General features: G+C 40.3%; 2 protein-coding genes across 4 annotated transcripts in view; one reads left to right on the plus strand and one right to left on the minus strand.

Annotated features, from left to right (window-relative positions):
• tsc22d1 (TSC22 domain family, member 1) overlaps nt 1-10,912 on the plus strand; it is a 50,395-nt gene extending 39,483 nt beyond the window's left edge. Inside the window, exons 1-3 of one of the 3 annotated variants that reach the window (XM_084420310.1) lie at nt 4,016-4,654; nt 8,553-8,604; nt 9,539-10,912. In XM_084420310.1, coding sequence (XP_084276436.1) covers nt 4,569-4,654; nt 8,553-8,604; nt 9,539-9,811 — 411 coding nt within the window. In that variant the 5' untranslated portion in view covers nt 4,016-4,568 and the 3' untranslated portion in view covers nt 9,812-10,912. Of the gene's footprint in view, nt 1-4,015; nt 4,655-7,526; nt 8,083-8,552; nt 8,605-9,538 lie in introns of those variants that run through there. The other 2 variants (XM_084420309.1, XM_084420308.1) reach the window with 2 other exon arrangements.
• A 1,636-nt stretch (nt 10,913-12,548) lies between these two features.
• On the minus strand, nt 12,549-15,456 carry serp2 (stress-associated endoplasmic reticulum protein family member 2). The gene is made up of 3 exons (XM_084422242.1): nt 15,217-15,456; nt 13,073-13,145; nt 12,549-12,979 (listed from the first exon to the last, which is right to left on the minus strand). The coding sequence occupies exons 1-3, from the start codon at nt 15,298-15,300 to the stop codon at nt 12,939-12,941; spliced, it is 198 nt and encodes a 65-aa protein (XP_084278368.1). The 5' UTR covers nt 15,301-15,456; the 3' UTR covers nt 12,549-12,938.
• Between the last annotated feature and the right edge of the window lie 333 nt (nt 15,457-15,789).

Genomic DNA, 15,789 nt, shown 5'->3' on the forward strand with positions numbered 1-15,789 from the left:
TGTTCTTGTTGCTTTTGTGCAACAGATGAATGATAATTTATTCGTTTTTAGATGTTCAATTTATAGATCATTCTATTTTACGGGAGTCCCGCGAATCGTTTTATTCTCCCGCAACCAGCACACACACGAGTGTATTACCGCCCGCGCCCGCACTCTCAGCCATCAGATCTATTTCTGTGCCGCACTCGTTGGGTCCCGCGGGAGTGCAGGTCTCACACCTTTCTGTTCGGCCGTAGTTTAAAGTATTCCCATACTTTGGATGATCGTGGTCTGTCATTTTCACCATGAGCGGGAGCAGAAGCCGCCATTACTCGATATTTAAACGTAAATAATGAATGTGACGCGTCGACGCATTTCATGCGTGTCGACGTATTTTCATAGTCGACGTAATCGATGACGTCGACGCGTCGTTGCGGCCCTAGTTTGGACCAAACGAACCGAACTACACCCTTAAACTCAAATACAAACTCAATTACATTTTTACCACATTGAAATTTTGATATTCTTTTGAACTTTCTATTCATCCAACAATCCAGAAAAAGCTCTTTTTTCAACATTAATAATACAGAATAATACGTTTTTCACCAGTATATTAGAGTGATTTCTGATGGATCATGTGAAGACTGGAATTATGGCTGCTGAAAATTCAGCTTGGCCAAAAAAAAGAATATAGCAAAATAAAATATCAGCAGATTTTCGGCTTAACACTATTTGAGAGGCATGCTGTTTGGCATGTAGTTGCACATGAAACTGGAATGATTCATGTTTTAAAATAAATATGAGCTGAGGGCTGGCCTGTTATCTCTTTTGCTACTTCAGGGTAATTACTGTCCTGTCTGTGAACATGAACCCTGTTTCACCTGAGAACTGTGTGCTTTTGGTCCTGTGCTGTTCACACACTACCCATCCTATAGAGTTACAGTAGGAATGTTTTGTTCAGTCAGGAGGAGATGCCTCTTCCTTTTTTAGGCTTCTATATCACAGTGTGATGGATGGAGATCCTCCTCTGATTTATCCCAGTGCTCATACTGATATTAAAATTAATCAAGCATCAGCCTCAATGCTTTCTCCGCATGCCGTGAAATATCTCATTTGGAAAAACATGCACATAAGCCTGAACACTCCATTAAAAGATGGAGGGCTGCTGGGTGCTTTTGTTCGAAAGAAAAGGCGTTGTACAACTTGTTTTCATAAAATGTATTTCAAATTAGTTTCTTGTATTTAGATTTGTGGTAAAGCACTTATTCAATTCTATTGTATATTTAGCTATTGAAGCTAGCCATGTGTCAGACTAGGGGTGAAACTTTTTAGTGTGAAAATGTACTTTTTTTTTTTTTTTAACAGGATTCTGCTATATTAATCACATCCTTTTGACAACGAAAAGGCGCCATGTGGAGAACAGGCCAGCTTTAGCACACTTTTCATTTATGGTCTCAGTCTGATACAATAAAGCTACATCTTGACAGTGTCTGCAAACATACCGAAAAGCCCGCAAATCGCATTAGGAGCTCGAGTGGAAGTAATACTCGTGCTTGACTGGCCGTCTGCATCAAGAACATAGTGTACTATGTAAACAACCCCCCTCTCAGATCCCCTTCAATTCGCCTATATCCCAGCTATTGTCTCGCTCGATCAGCCCCAACCAACTGGAGCTTAACCGCTCCATCAATGGCTGTTTGTCTCCGGCGGTTTGAAGTGTTCACTTGAGAAAAGTGCATTTATAAAGCGGTGAAAGCTACAATATATTGCGTGCAATGGGGCTATAAGGTGCACACAATGCAAAATAACATGGGTGTGTAAATTTCCCAGAATCTTGCATCTCTACAGTGCCTCGTCTGTCACTTTATATAAAGGCTACAGTGCTTCCAGACAAAGGGAGAGGGCGGACCGGTGCAGATTTGGTGCGTATAACAGCGGCAAGGCAAGAAGGCTTCTATTCTAGCCGCAGGCCTTCATGCTTTTTGTAGTGGAAACTACTTCAGTGACTCGTCCCAGGTCTTTTCCGTGGCTGTTTTGCTTTTGGGCTAATCCTGTTAATTCCAGGTTTCACTCCACATTACTTATACCTGTTTCTTCTGTCTGCACAGAACTGTTACATAACCACAAATGTGTGAGGAAGTCGGTGACCATTCACACTTCCCTAAACACTGGAGGAACATGCTACTCTACGGAAAATAAAGCCACTTTCCTCACGAACCTGTGGTTTGCTCCAAGATACAACCAGAAGAAGCAAATTATTTTCCCTTTTAAAAGGCACTTTTTACATGCCTATAATCTAAAAAGACATTTCATTAAGAGTAAATTGTGAAATGTTTAAATGTAGGAAGTGCACATCCGTCTCCTCTTGGAAAAACGTCACCGCATTAAGTCATTAATGTGCACTGAAGCTGTTCTCACATGCTTCTTTTCTTGCTCATGGAGTGAAACTTGCTGAGGTTGTCCAGTCTATTCTGTGTGTGCTGCACTGTCAGAGCTGGAGAATACAGGATGAAGCTCTGTTGTGCAACCTGCTGCTGTCAGCCCAAATGGCAAAATGGCACTTTCTCTCTCTATCTCTCTCTCACGCAGGGTGGCCTTCGTTTGTTCATGCCGAAATCCCACAATGTGATCTCACCAATCTTCCAGCTATGCCATGTTCACGAGATGAGCCTCTCAGTAATAATTTCCAACTTGTATAGTAGTATGCGAGGTACACATTCAGATTTCGAATATGCTGGTGGACCGTTTCAGATGGCGTTGCGCCGTACTATTGTGACTCGGGGGTCAGGTCGAAGACTGTGGAGAATGGCATCTGCACTCCGACTCAGATACGTTACAGACACTGAGGGTGGCCGTTTGCCTAGGGACAGTCCTGCCTGTCTAAATGCACTGTTTGAAACGTGTTACCTTTCTGTAAATTCTGTGGCGCTGAAGGCCCGCGGGTATCGGGGAGCTGCCGACTGCAGGGCTTCTGTAAGCAGCAGTCCTCCTCTGCACAGCTGTTTAAACAGTGTCCATTTCAGCTCCTCTCTCTGCGAATCTCTCCAGGCACTTATTCAAATCATGGTAGTCTATTTTACATGTAAATATTGAGGCTGCCCAGTTCTCAGACTTGGACTGCCATGATTACGAAGCGATAAATGGTCACTCATGGCACTTGAATTTGAAAGCACAAGATGTAGGCTATGATTTCCTTTAAGGCTTTGTAAACAAATGTTGGGGTTAGGACAATTGCATTTTAAATGCTTGTTGCTGTTCAGTTGTTAATAATAATAATAATAATAATAATAATAAATTATCATTAATAATAAATGTTAAACATAATTTTTTTTATTGTTTTATTTTAATTGTTGAAGCACCGTCATGTCCACTAGAGATGGTAACTGTTAATGGATAAAAATGTTGGAATTATGCAAAAATGTTAAATGATGAAGCCTGTATGGAATCATGTGCATTATAAGGCATTATCATAATGCAAGCTGTGCTGTGGACTTAAAATGAACTATATAAAACACGCCTATTTTGAGGTCATCTAGAGTGCTCTCATAGTGCACTATTGCATCAGACAGAGACAAGTCTTTTTATATTCACTTAAAATTCCTTTTGTTCTTTGGCACATAAGTGCTGTATATATGAAATAAAAATAAAACATCAGTTGTTAAATAACGTGATTATTTGTAAATTTAAAGAGTACAATGATTAATATCTCAGATTATTGATCCGATGATCCGCGTGCAATGCAGTGATTTAAAACCATAATACCGGACAGAAGATCACTTCCTTTTGAGTTAAGATTCTGAAGTATTATGAAGGCTTGATTTGTAAGCCGCTGAGCTTCAGTCAGTCAAGTTGAAGTTCTGCAGCTGTGTTCATTCTGATCAGCAGAAGCCTCACAATGCCATTCAAAGCTGTCACTGAGTTTTATTTGAACAGGTAAAATCCCTCCCAATGTTGGGATCCATGTTGTTTTTACTGCTAGCCGCCTAAGCCAAGAGACGTGTGTGCATGTTTCACCAGCCGCACACGCTGTAAGCCTGCATCGGGCTACAAGACTGATGAGAAGTGACAAGATAAGTCCCGGCTCAAGTGCAGGGGCCCGTCTCTTCTCTCCACAGGGGAGAAATGCACGCTTCTGTGCCGGGAAAATAAAGAGGAGAAGAAAAACATTGGGACAGGATAGGTTTGGATAGCCGTTGAGGGTTGCGAGGAAGGCAGCCTCCCCGAGAGCACGGATGCGTGCGAGAAGCCATCATTGGGAATATTTTAATCTCTGTTGCTGGTTTATGTAACAGTCACGTGACCATGTCAGTGACGTGACATCACAGCTTGCCCTACTCTTGTTTTCACTCAATCGTTCACGAATCTCTCTATATGCACAAAGGCAGTATAGTGAAGGCAAACAGAGACCGGACCACAGAGCTAATACCAGGTCTTGTGGTGGCGATGGTTCAGCTTTTACGGCTGCTGGAGAAGAGGAAGGGAGCGAAACAGTGGCCATGCCTCTTTGTGGATGTGCACGTGTGTGTTTTTGAGTCGTGTGAGGAATAGAGGAGCAAGTTCTGTGTTTGGAGGGCCGGTGATCGACATCAATGAGAGAAACGGTCCTCCCAGTTCACGGCCGAGACGAAATGGCCATGAAGCTTTTGTTCTGGGAATTAGAGCAGCATTTGAAAAGGTAAAGTGTGTTTTACACTACCATATACATATATTAGATGTGAGACAAGGCAGTTTACACGGCATTTTCTATTCATATGCTTTCCGGTTCTTAACCAAGATGCAAATGCATTTGACATCATGAATGAAAAGTGTGGCATCTATTTGTTGGAGAGTCTCAGGAGGTCTTTGTTCCTCTGAGCATCATATGTGTGTCAGATTAATCTGGGCATTTTAATGAGGAAATCATGTTCAGTCTGTTGATTTATGTGCAAAGAAGATAAATCGAGAGAATCAAAGTATATGTTGGTTTACAGAAGGAATGTTTTAGTGCAAAATAATATTTGGTGCATTGAAATGCTTTGAGATGGCAGTGCATGTCAAACGTCTCCATTATTTTGTTAATTCCTGTCAGGTGTCATTTGATCTCTGTTGAAATTCATTTACGTTTGCACGTATGGCAGAGGCTTTTATCCAAAGAAACTTGCATTGCATTTAACATTGTTTTTTTGGTAATGCATTCCCTGGGTATTGAACCCATGACTTGGGCGTTTCTAGAGCAAAGATCTTCCGTTCGAGCTACAATCAAACTTTAAGTGGAAAGGGTAGATGGATGATTTGTTCTGTTGACCTTTTGAGACAGATTTCTAGACAGAAGCTTCTTTATCAATGACAAACATGTTCTTCTTGTTCACTATGTTGAGTACACACTGTCCAGAGAACCTTCTACTGGTCCAACCAGGTGTTTATAGAAATTGTGTCATAGTACATACCTGGAGTAATAGTGTGTGCCATGGCCTGTTTTTTTTTATTGTGACTGTTTCAATAGTGAGATGGCGAACTGTGATCGCCACACAAAGATGTCAATAAGTAGGTGTCGTTTAGTTGAGCGCTCTGAATGGTGGTATTGTGAGGTCAGGTCATGGACAGCAGAGGTATATTTGGACTTCATAATTGCTTAAATCCACTTCCAGTCAAAGAGCCTGGAACAGCTAACAGCGTCCTGAGCAGCTTAGCGTGGGGCTTCATTTGGTGTGCACTTCATTAGGATAAGTGATCTATTTTTACTGGATGCAAGCGTACACACTTGGTTTAAACATTACAGCAGTGTTAAATCCCACTGATGTTTTCTTTGTCATTAGTGGACAGGACTTATGCAATGTTTCAGAGGAACTGAGGATATCTGTTTTCATTTGGCGGGAAATGATCCTGTGAGCACAATGAAGCATTCCTCTGAGCTTACCGGTTGGGTGTTACGCCACCTTTATTACAGTTTATCCATGTAGATGATGAGCACACACACCTTTACAACAGAAATGAACCAACCTAACCACAGTCATGACTCAAGATGACAGCGTGTTGAAACTGCAAAGCTGATGTAACTGTGGATTGTGAAATATGCACATCTTGTATGCAAACTAAGGCATATTATTAATATTATTATTATTACACATCTTTGTTGTCAGATATTTTTGTGTCATGACTGTTAACTATATATAATTGATTGTTGTCCCTAACGATTTCCTACATATCTAGTTTCATTTCTCTTATCATTCTTTGCTTACATTATGATATCAACTCAATGTTTCATGTCCATTTGTTTATATATATATAAAAGTTTTAAGTTTGAGGTATACCATAGTTTCATCACCATAGTGTGAGATGTATAACTGTCCTGTTGAATTAGTGCGTTTGGGTTTAGTTTGCTCATCTGTCTTCTGTCTCTTCTGCAACTGAATTGGCATCACCCTGAGCTTTGCAAACCAAGCACATGTGCAGGCACAGATAATATGAAGCACGCTGATGTTTAGTTAAACACTTCAATTAAAGCTCACATGAGATTAGTTAGCTGCATCTAAAGCATAGGGGAGCGAGTTTTATCTAAACATGCTGTTGATGCTTTCTGCATTAAGACCTTGGGACAGGGCATTGATTTTATACATGTCCACTGTAGTGGTGGACACACCGGGACTTGAAGCATGTTTATCAGACATTTTGGGACATAACAAGTGAATCACAAGAAGTGAATAGGAAAATAAATTATATATCAATATTCCTATGAAATATTAGATGTAATAAAAAAAAAGAAGTGTAATAATTGGCAACATTTTTATAATATGATTAGATGCATTGTATTGAAGGGGACTTCCCATTTATGGCCATTTTACCCACATATTGCATAACAAGTAAAATGGTATATTAATTCATTCCGTTATATCTTTCATAACAAAGTTGAGAATCATCTTTATACAAACTTTGTTTAAAAAAAATCCTGAAACCTAAAAATTTATTGGTGAATGAAAAAAAAAGAAAATGAAAAAAAAAAAAAAAGGTGTTTGCCTATACAACCCAGTCCTGGTGTCCACTACAGTGGATATAGTATAACGTGAATAAAATATCTTTAATAAAAAATAATAATAAAAAATAAAAAAATCCATTTGTTTCTAATGCTCTAAACAATGTAATTACATGGGGGGAAAAATACTAAATTCCAAAACTTTTTTTCTGGTTCTCAGGAAGATATGACGTTTTATCGTTAAAATGTTTCACTTTTCTTATTGGGAGTCCCTGGGACCGGTTGAAGGTCCTGATGGGGCTCCAGAAGCCCCTGCTCTAGGGATTCACTCCACTGCAGTTCCGCTGCTTGCCGATAAGTGGCGGCATGTAAACGCTGTGCTCAAAGCAGAGGCAATTGCCCTTCAAATATTGTTTTGCCCGTGTATTCAATTCAACTAAACAAACTGGAAAATATTTTTCAGAAATCAGTATAAAAAAAAAAGAAAAAAAAAAGCACGTTCTCCCCCAGAAGGGCCGTGCCAATGACATAACCTGGATAAACATCATTTCTGCCAGCTTTCTGTGGTAAAATAGATGCTGAGTAATAGAAATGGGCTGATAAGAGCTGTTGGTGCCTTGAGACTTCTGGTGGAAATAACATCAACTCGCTCCAACCGGATTGTCGAATAAGGCAAGTGGCGTTTGAATAAATTATCCAGAGCGAGTCGGAAGAGCGCCAAACGGGGACGTCGCTGCATAGATTAGTCAAATTCCGCCCGCTCTCCGCCAATGGCGAGCTCAGCTGCGCTGGTGTAAAATATATTATGCAAATAGCCCAGGCTGCAGATATTCACCAGCGCAGAGATGAGCTGACCTTGGAGTTTCTTTGTGCTGCGGCACTGGATGTACGGTCTCTTGATAAAGCGAGCTTTTCTGCCGGGGAGTCACGGCATAATATCCCTGCAAACGCACACAAAGGATGTAATGCTCGAAAGGCTGTAGGAAGGACACGCGCTCGCTTCCCTGCCCGGTTTCATATGGACGCAATAGCATGAATTCTCCATGCTATTCCGTGGCGATGGATCTTGGTGTTTGTCAGCTTAGAAATTTCTCAATATCTTTTCTCTCGTCGTTGTTGGGGACAGAGACTTCGTCCGTCAAGCTCGACAATAGGTAAAATGTCAGACTTGATATGCTCGTAATAAAGGCTAAAGCTTGTGTCATGTATTGTGCAAAATTAGAGCGGTGGAAATGAAAATATACGCGGTGCTGTTTTGGAGAATTCGTCTCATTTAACTTATATCACAGCTGAGCGTTTTGATGGCTGGTTTTTGCTTCGGTCGGGTAAAACCCTCAGCTGTAACGTTAACGTTAAGCTGCTTGCCTGCTGTTTCACTCACAGTCCCTGAAAGATGGTGCTGAGTTTATAAGTGTATCTTTCTGAATAAGCGACAGAATACAGCAGCGCTTGGCGTGTTCTAGAGGTTTCCACAGAAAACATTGTAGTATGTGTAATATTACATAACCTTGAAGCGATGATTTTCGTCATTTTGTGTGTTTAGGGTAATGTTGTTTTGCTGTTGCCATAGTTTCTCGTGTAATTAAGCAGTGAAGTGACGATTCTCTCTCTTTTCCCCCCACAGCTCATCGGGCGCCAGTGTTGTGGCCATAGACAACAAAATTGAACAAGCGATGGTAAGTCATCTTGCTTTTCTCATCATGAATAGGGCATATTTAAACAGATATATTGTTTACATGCTGTAAGCAGTCTATCGAGTTGCATCAGTGCCGGGGGAATGAATTATGTAATCATTATCAAATTATTGTTGTTCTGTCATTGCGACGGCGTCGATTCTGACGTTTCATTGTTTTGAACATGGTATAAAGCTTTCGCTCTAGACTAGTCCAGGTTTAGTTTGAACAGAAAAGCTGGTAAGAAAACGAGTGAAGTGTTTGTTTGCTGACTTGCCTGGGGTTTTGCCTGCGTGCTCACGCGATCTGTGCGCCTTGTTACTGTTGCTAGGCAAACCCCTAAGCTTTTACACCTAGTTAAAAATATCTCGGCTTCTGATTGGCCTGACGCGGTGTGGGACGGCCATTTTGTCGGTTTGGTGACGCAGAGCAGCGGCATAAAGGGAGTGTGGGTATCCAGCAGAAGCAGGTTAAAGGGATAGTTCACCCAAAAATGAAAATTCTGTCATTTACTCGCCCTCATATTGCTCCAAACTTGTATGAGTTTCTTTCTTTGGTTGAACGTGACATGTTTTGAAGAATGATGGTATCAGACAGTTGACGGTAGCCATTGACTTCAATTGTAGGAGAAAAAAAAAACTATAGAAGTCAATTGCTACCATCATTCTTCAAAATATCTTCTTTTGTGTTCAACCGAAGAAAGAAAACTCATAACGTGACCGGTTTGGAGCAACATAAGGGCGAGTAAATGATTTTCAAGACTTTATTCCAAACCTTCCTAACCGTGAACACGGCACCTCAGAGGAGATTTGTGTTTCCACATAACAATATGACACATGTAATAAAATGAAGATGTTTGTGTGAGTTAACACAGATGTTTTGGTTTGAATAAACAAAAAGAAAGATATGAAAATAACGCTTTGCTGTCCACTTTCAGGATCTTGTGAAGAGTCACTTGATGTATGCTGTCCGTGAGGAGGTGGAGGTGTTGAAAGAACAGATTAAAGAACTGATTGAGAGAAATTCTCAACTGGAACAAGAAAACAACCTGCTGAAGAACCTGGCCAGCCCAGAGCAGCTCGCACAGTTCCAGGCGCAAGTTCAGACCGGCTCGCCCCCGTCGTCGTCCTCCTCCACGCAAGGAGCGCAGCAGCAGCCGCCCGTCCCGTCGGCCCAACTGGCAGCACAAAACTCGGGACCTTCGGCATAGCACAGGATGAAAGTTCCTGTTGAGGGCGACTGAGTGGTTCGAACCGTAAAGGAAACGGACTGAAGCTTATGAACAAACATGCCTCACTCACATGTTAGACTGATGAAATTTGCACACCTTTCAAAACTTGACAGATGTCGTACTGAGGCGATTTATACACCGGTGACAATCCAGTTGGCTGAGGTTGGGACGTTGGCAAAATCCACAGAATGTGATTGTCAGGTGGAAGAAAAACAATCGGAGTGGACATGATATAAAGAATCACTGTGCCTGTGTCTAAAGTCATGTTGGTTTTCAGTCATGTCTCCCTTACCTTTTGTAGTGTCAATGCTGACGGCGGTCTTTTTAGACTGCGAGCTTCTAGTAAAGCAAGCACTTTTCTGGTGACGAATGTGATGAAACTTTGAAGATCTGCCAATCTGTGCCCCAGCTGGCATGGGGAAGGCAGACGCATCGATGACGTTCATAGTTGCATTGGGGTAATCATGATACTCTTTTGAATGAAGAAAACGAGGAGGCATGATGCTTAAAATCTGCATTCGCTCTCCGCGCAGTGAGAATGACGGATGAGACGCAAGCTGAATATTCGAGGTGGACAGGCTGTATATTATTGTATGATTAGTGTAAGTATTTTGTAAAATAGCGATATCATGTGAAGCGGTTAAAGAGACACTATATAGGTTGTACATATTTAAAGGGTAGCGAGGTAGTTGGAGGAGACAACATCCTTTTTCTTTCTTTTTTTTTTATGCTGTTAAGCAGGATCAGTCTTACGATATTTATCTGACAAACGGACAAAAAAAAAAAACCTACTCATCTAACACCCGCTGTACACTACTTTGTTCACTTAAGATGATTTTGAAGTATTACAACCATGTGATTTCTGTTTTCAGTTTGGACAGTGAAGTATTCTGGATCAATCTATTAACTTACAGTTACTCTTGACTATCATATAGCTGACATGGATTTGCATTGTGTACACAACTTGTATGCTTATGTTCTGTGCATGTTCTCAAACCAGGAGATAAGTTGTAAAATACTGTAATTGCACTTGCCAGTTGCACTTAACAACTCTCAATAAAGTCATGTTTGTGAGAAAAATCCTTGAGATGCTTTAGCTTGTGTGGCATGCCAGGTGCATTCAACCAGACTTCTGAATGAACTAGAAATGCTTGCCAGGGTTTATCATAGCACAGGGATGTGGTGAGTGTTTATATCGTTGCTGGGTTTTTTCAGTTCAAATGTTAGTTAATGTAGTCAAGTTAAAATCATTGTTTCTTGAAGACGTGATGAAGTATAGACAGATAATTGTGAATTTGTGCACCTTAGTGTAACAGAGCTAATGATCAAAAGCGTAAATCTAATGTCGTTTTCACTGGAAGATCGAGTTATATTTCGATTTTAAAAATGCGAGATTAAAAAAAAAAGGTAAAAAATAAAACATGCATAGGTTAATCGTTCACAATAAGATCAATAACGTGTTTAGAAAATGTACATTTCAAATTGCATTATTTTGTTCTCTTTCATAGTGCATAATTTAATATTTTAACTGTACCATGAATAATGGCTATATTATAGATAGGAATTTAACGAGTATCTTATCTAAATAAGTCCCTCTTTGATGCTTGAAAAATTGAAATGATTGAATTGAAAATAATTCCTCCTCAGTTGATTCATGTTTTCTTAAGGGACTAGATGGTAAAACTAAAAAAGTAAGGGTCAAGGTGACACAAACTTCAAGGTATAGGTCATCCAAAAATGTACATTTTATCATTTACCCTCAAGTTGTTCTAAACCTGTATGAGTTTCTTTCTTCTGTTGAACACAAAGGAAGATATTTAGAAGAATGTTTGTAACCAGACAGTTGACGGTAGCCATTGACTTCCATTGTATTTTTTTGTTTTCCTACTATGGAGGTAAATGGGTGCCATCAACTCTTTGACAACCAACATTCTTCAAAATATCATCTTTTGTGTTCAGCAGAAAGAACGAAACTCAAACAGGTTCGGAACAATATGAGAGTGAGTAAAGGATTTTTGAGTGTGACAGAATAAAAATTTTTGGGCGAACTATCCCTTTCATAAAGACCTCTGATCCAGTGGGGTTGCCTGCGCCGTAGTGTGCTGTCTGCTAATTTTACACGACAAATCATAATCTACTGTCACGTAACATTCATGAATGTTTCCATAAAAAATAAATTAAAAAAAGATAAAATAACATTTAAAGGGTTAGTTCACCCAAAAATGAAAATTCTGTCAGTAATTACTCACCCTCATGTTGTTCCAACCCCGTAAGACTTTCGTTCATCTTCGGAACACAAATTAAGATATTTTTGATGAAATCTGAGAGCTGGCTCACTCCTCCATAGGCTTCTAAGGCATTAGAACTTACTGGCCCAGAAAATGCATTAAAGACATCGTTAATATAGCCCAAGTGATCTTAAGTTTATAAAGCGACGAGAATACTTTTTGTGCAAAAAAAAAAAGAAAAGAAATAACGACTTTATTCCACTATTCATTTCCTTCTCTCTGGGCCTCGAGTTTTTTCACGTAGTGTAATAGCGCAGCGTACGTCACACGCATCACACACATGACCAGCGTCGGCCAATAGTGAGCCTACGTGGTGACGTGCAACACCGACACGCTGCGCTATTACACTACGTGAAAAAACTCGAGGCCCAGAGAGAAGGAAATGAATAGTGGAATAAAGTCGTTATTTTTGTTTGTTTTTTTGCGCACAAAAAGTATTCTCGTCGCTTTATAAACTTAAGCTGCTTTAAAAAAAGCGAAATGTTAATGAGGCATTATCCAAATGTGTTTGACGTTTATTTGAAAAAGGCTCACGCAAACACAGTTAAATAGAGAAATAGATCATGGCAATCATCAATCACAAATAAATATGATAAAAATAATAAGATGTCAACAACAAAAATGGTTCTGTAGAAAAGCACGTGTTCCCTTCATCCAGGGACACTGTAAACATGTGTGACAATGTCATGTAGTTTTGTACACTAGATCCAGCTCAGCATACAAAGACTTCAACCTTCCAGTCTTCCTTCAGACTGTGTCCAATCACACGAAGAATCTCATTCAAGGTGTACGACAGGGTGTGTGAACGACACTGGGACTCACATTCCCATTCGGATACTTTGAATTATCTGAAAAATTGCTGAAAACAAGAAAGAAAAATGACGGAATCAGTTTATTATTACATAAACAGGAATGGCAATCAGCACATTTAATCAAAAAACTTTAATATCACCTGATCCACAGACAACAAATACAAAGAGTGCCAGAAGCCATGGCCCCACCGGATATTTCTCCTCCTGCGGTCGCTGAAACAGTGAAAGTTGAAATGTTTCATAAATAAAAAATATATATTTCATAAACAAAACAAAGCTGTGGTATCTGTTTACACATGACACAAATGTCTGCATAATGTCACAGTGACAAAAAGAAAACAAACACCTGAAGACTTGTTGATTTGTCCATACACTAAATTATGTTCGTGCATCATTTTGTTTGCATCATGATATACCAAAAAGCCATTTTATCTAATACAGCCATTTCAGCCATTTATCTTTATATACAGACTACAGGGGTTGGAGAATGAAACTGAAACATCTGGTTTTAAACCATGCACAATAATGTATTAGCATGATGTAGGGCCTCCTTTTGGGGCCAATACAGCATCAATTCGTCTTGAGAATGACAGATTCAAGTCCTTCACAGTGGCCAGAGGGATTTTGAGCCGTTCCTCTTCCAGAACAGTGGCCAGGCCCACATGTGATGCTAGTGGAGGAAAAGACTTGCAGACTTGCTCCAAAATATCCCAAAGTGGCTAAAAAATATATCATGGTGCTTTATCATGCTGATACGTGGCAACCCCGTACAATGTTTGAAACATTAGGTGCACGTTATCCTCCAGAATGGTTCGATAGTCCTTGGCAGTGACACACGCGTCCATCAAGCACAGAAGTGAATGCCATGATATTGCAGCCCAAACCATCACTGATCCACCCTGTGCTTCACTCTGAGCAGCAACAGTCCAGGTGTTGAGCCTCTCTGGATCTTCTCCACACCGTAACACACGGATGTGGGAAAGACAGTGAAGGTGGACTCAGAGAACAATACATGTTTCTGTCCACAGCCCAAGATCTGCACTGTTGGCAGCACTGAAACCGACATTTGGCATTGGAACGAGTGACCAAAGGTTTGGCTATAGCAGCCCGACCTTGAATATTGACTCTGTGAGAGTCGAGGTGCACATCTGTGGACAGCTGTGGTTTTATGTTTTTTTTTGGATACGGGTTAGTACCTGGACATCTCTTTCAGACAGCTTCCTCTTGAGTCGACAGTTACTCCTGTTGGATGTGGTTCGTCCTGTATGTTGGTATGCCAACATTACCCTGGATCCCACAGCTCTCGATAAACCATAAAGAGTTGCTGTCCTGGTCACAGATGAGCCAGCGAGACGAGCACAAACACATTTATCCTCTTTTGAACTCTTGATATGTCTCCCATTATGTTGTGTGGATTGCAATATTTCATGTTCAGCTGTGCTCATTCAATCTTCACACTCCGCTCTTACTGATGGAATGTAAAATCAGTGAAGATTGTATATAGTCGTTAAACCTCCAACACTATATTGGCCAGTGTTTCAGTTTCACTGATAAACCCCGCATATATATATATGAACACAGAATTATGTCGAATTACGTACGCAAAATGATGTCAAAGTGCCTGTCTCTGTGAGTATCCTTGTAAACACAGTCGCTCGTAAACGGATCCACATGAGAGGATGTTAATAATCACTATCATACTCCTGTCATGATGGCCGAAATACTCATTAACGTACTTCATCAGATGGATCTTCATCAAGCATTAACCCATGCCACATTCTCACAGTAAATACAACTACAGCTTGCCATACAGGGCAAAATGATTTCATTGATGCCTATGACAGATGTAGTGACCCGGTTAAACTGCACCTTTACAAGGGAGGGTCACCAATGGTCAGATTAGTTATGTGCATCTGTCATCAGTTTGTACAACTGTAACCATGGCAACAACACAGGCGTCAACGTTAACTAAATCTGGTTTGCATCATATAACGTAGTGACTCAATAAAGCTTATTGAGCAGATTGTGATTATGTAAAACAATAGCACGTTTACACTGCATGCGAATTAAGCCTAATTTCAGATGATCCCCGATACTGAAAATAATTACTAGGTGAAGAATTAGACTTGCACTCGCCTCATGTGATGTTTGAATAAAACCCATCGATAAAACTGACAACGGCTTCGAAATGAGTCACGATAACCCCAAATCATGCACATTAAAAACGAAATCCATACATAAATGACAAAATTACGTTTATACAGACGACAAACGACCGTCTTACCAGGGTCTTCGCCACGTTCCCCCTCTGAGTGATGTTTTTGCTGTGCTTCTCGTTTGCCATACGGATTCTTTGTTTTGCTACCATCTTCCGAGCCAGCGTATATGTATAAATGAAACGCTACAGTAAATCAAATATATTGCTTTATCTGAGGTGATGCTTCAGTCCCCTTCCCTGCACCTGCTCCCCTAAACCGATTTATGCGGGACGGAAGTGCGCCTCCATGTAGACTAATAACGTCTAGAGGGACGCGCTCGCGCTTTAGCCCAGCTCCATTGAACTGCACACATTTCTGCTTTTCCTTGAGATTTTTTATTCACAAGTGAACTTAAAACCTTGATTTGTCACACTCTAAAGGTTAATTTGATGATAATTATGAATAATAATAACTAATAATAATAATAACAATAATAAATATGAGAACTAAATAAACATGTTATTCCCTTCTGGGAAATCCAGCTGAAACTGGTATTTGTTTTGGAACATGGTAGTTCCATCTAGCTTTTTATTAGCTGTTCCAAGCTGGTCCTAGATGGTCATAAACTGGTCACTGGCTGGTCCTCCTAATTATTAGCA

Source organism: Rutilus rutilus, assembly GCF_951802725.1.
Source record: "Rutilus rutilus genome assembly, chromosome: 10".
In the NCBI taxonomy this organism is placed as follows: Eukaryota; Metazoa; Chordata; class Actinopteri; order Cypriniformes; family Leuciscidae; genus Rutilus; species Rutilus rutilus.

Excerpts from the sequence above, each read along its gene's own strand:
- serp2 (XM_084422242.1), bottom strand. The coding sequence starts at position 15,300 with ATGGTAGCAAAACAAAGAATCCGTATGGCAAACGAGAAGCACAGCAAA. Across the intron at positions 13,146-15,216 it reads GGAACGTGGCGAAGACCCTG|CGACCGCAGGAGGAGAAATA; the intron begins GTAAGACGGTCG and ends TCACTGTTTCAG. Across the intron at positions 12,980-13,072 it reads ATTTGTTGTCTGTGGATCAG|CAATTTTTCAGATAATTCAA; the intron begins GTGATATTAAAG and ends TCTTGTTTTCAG.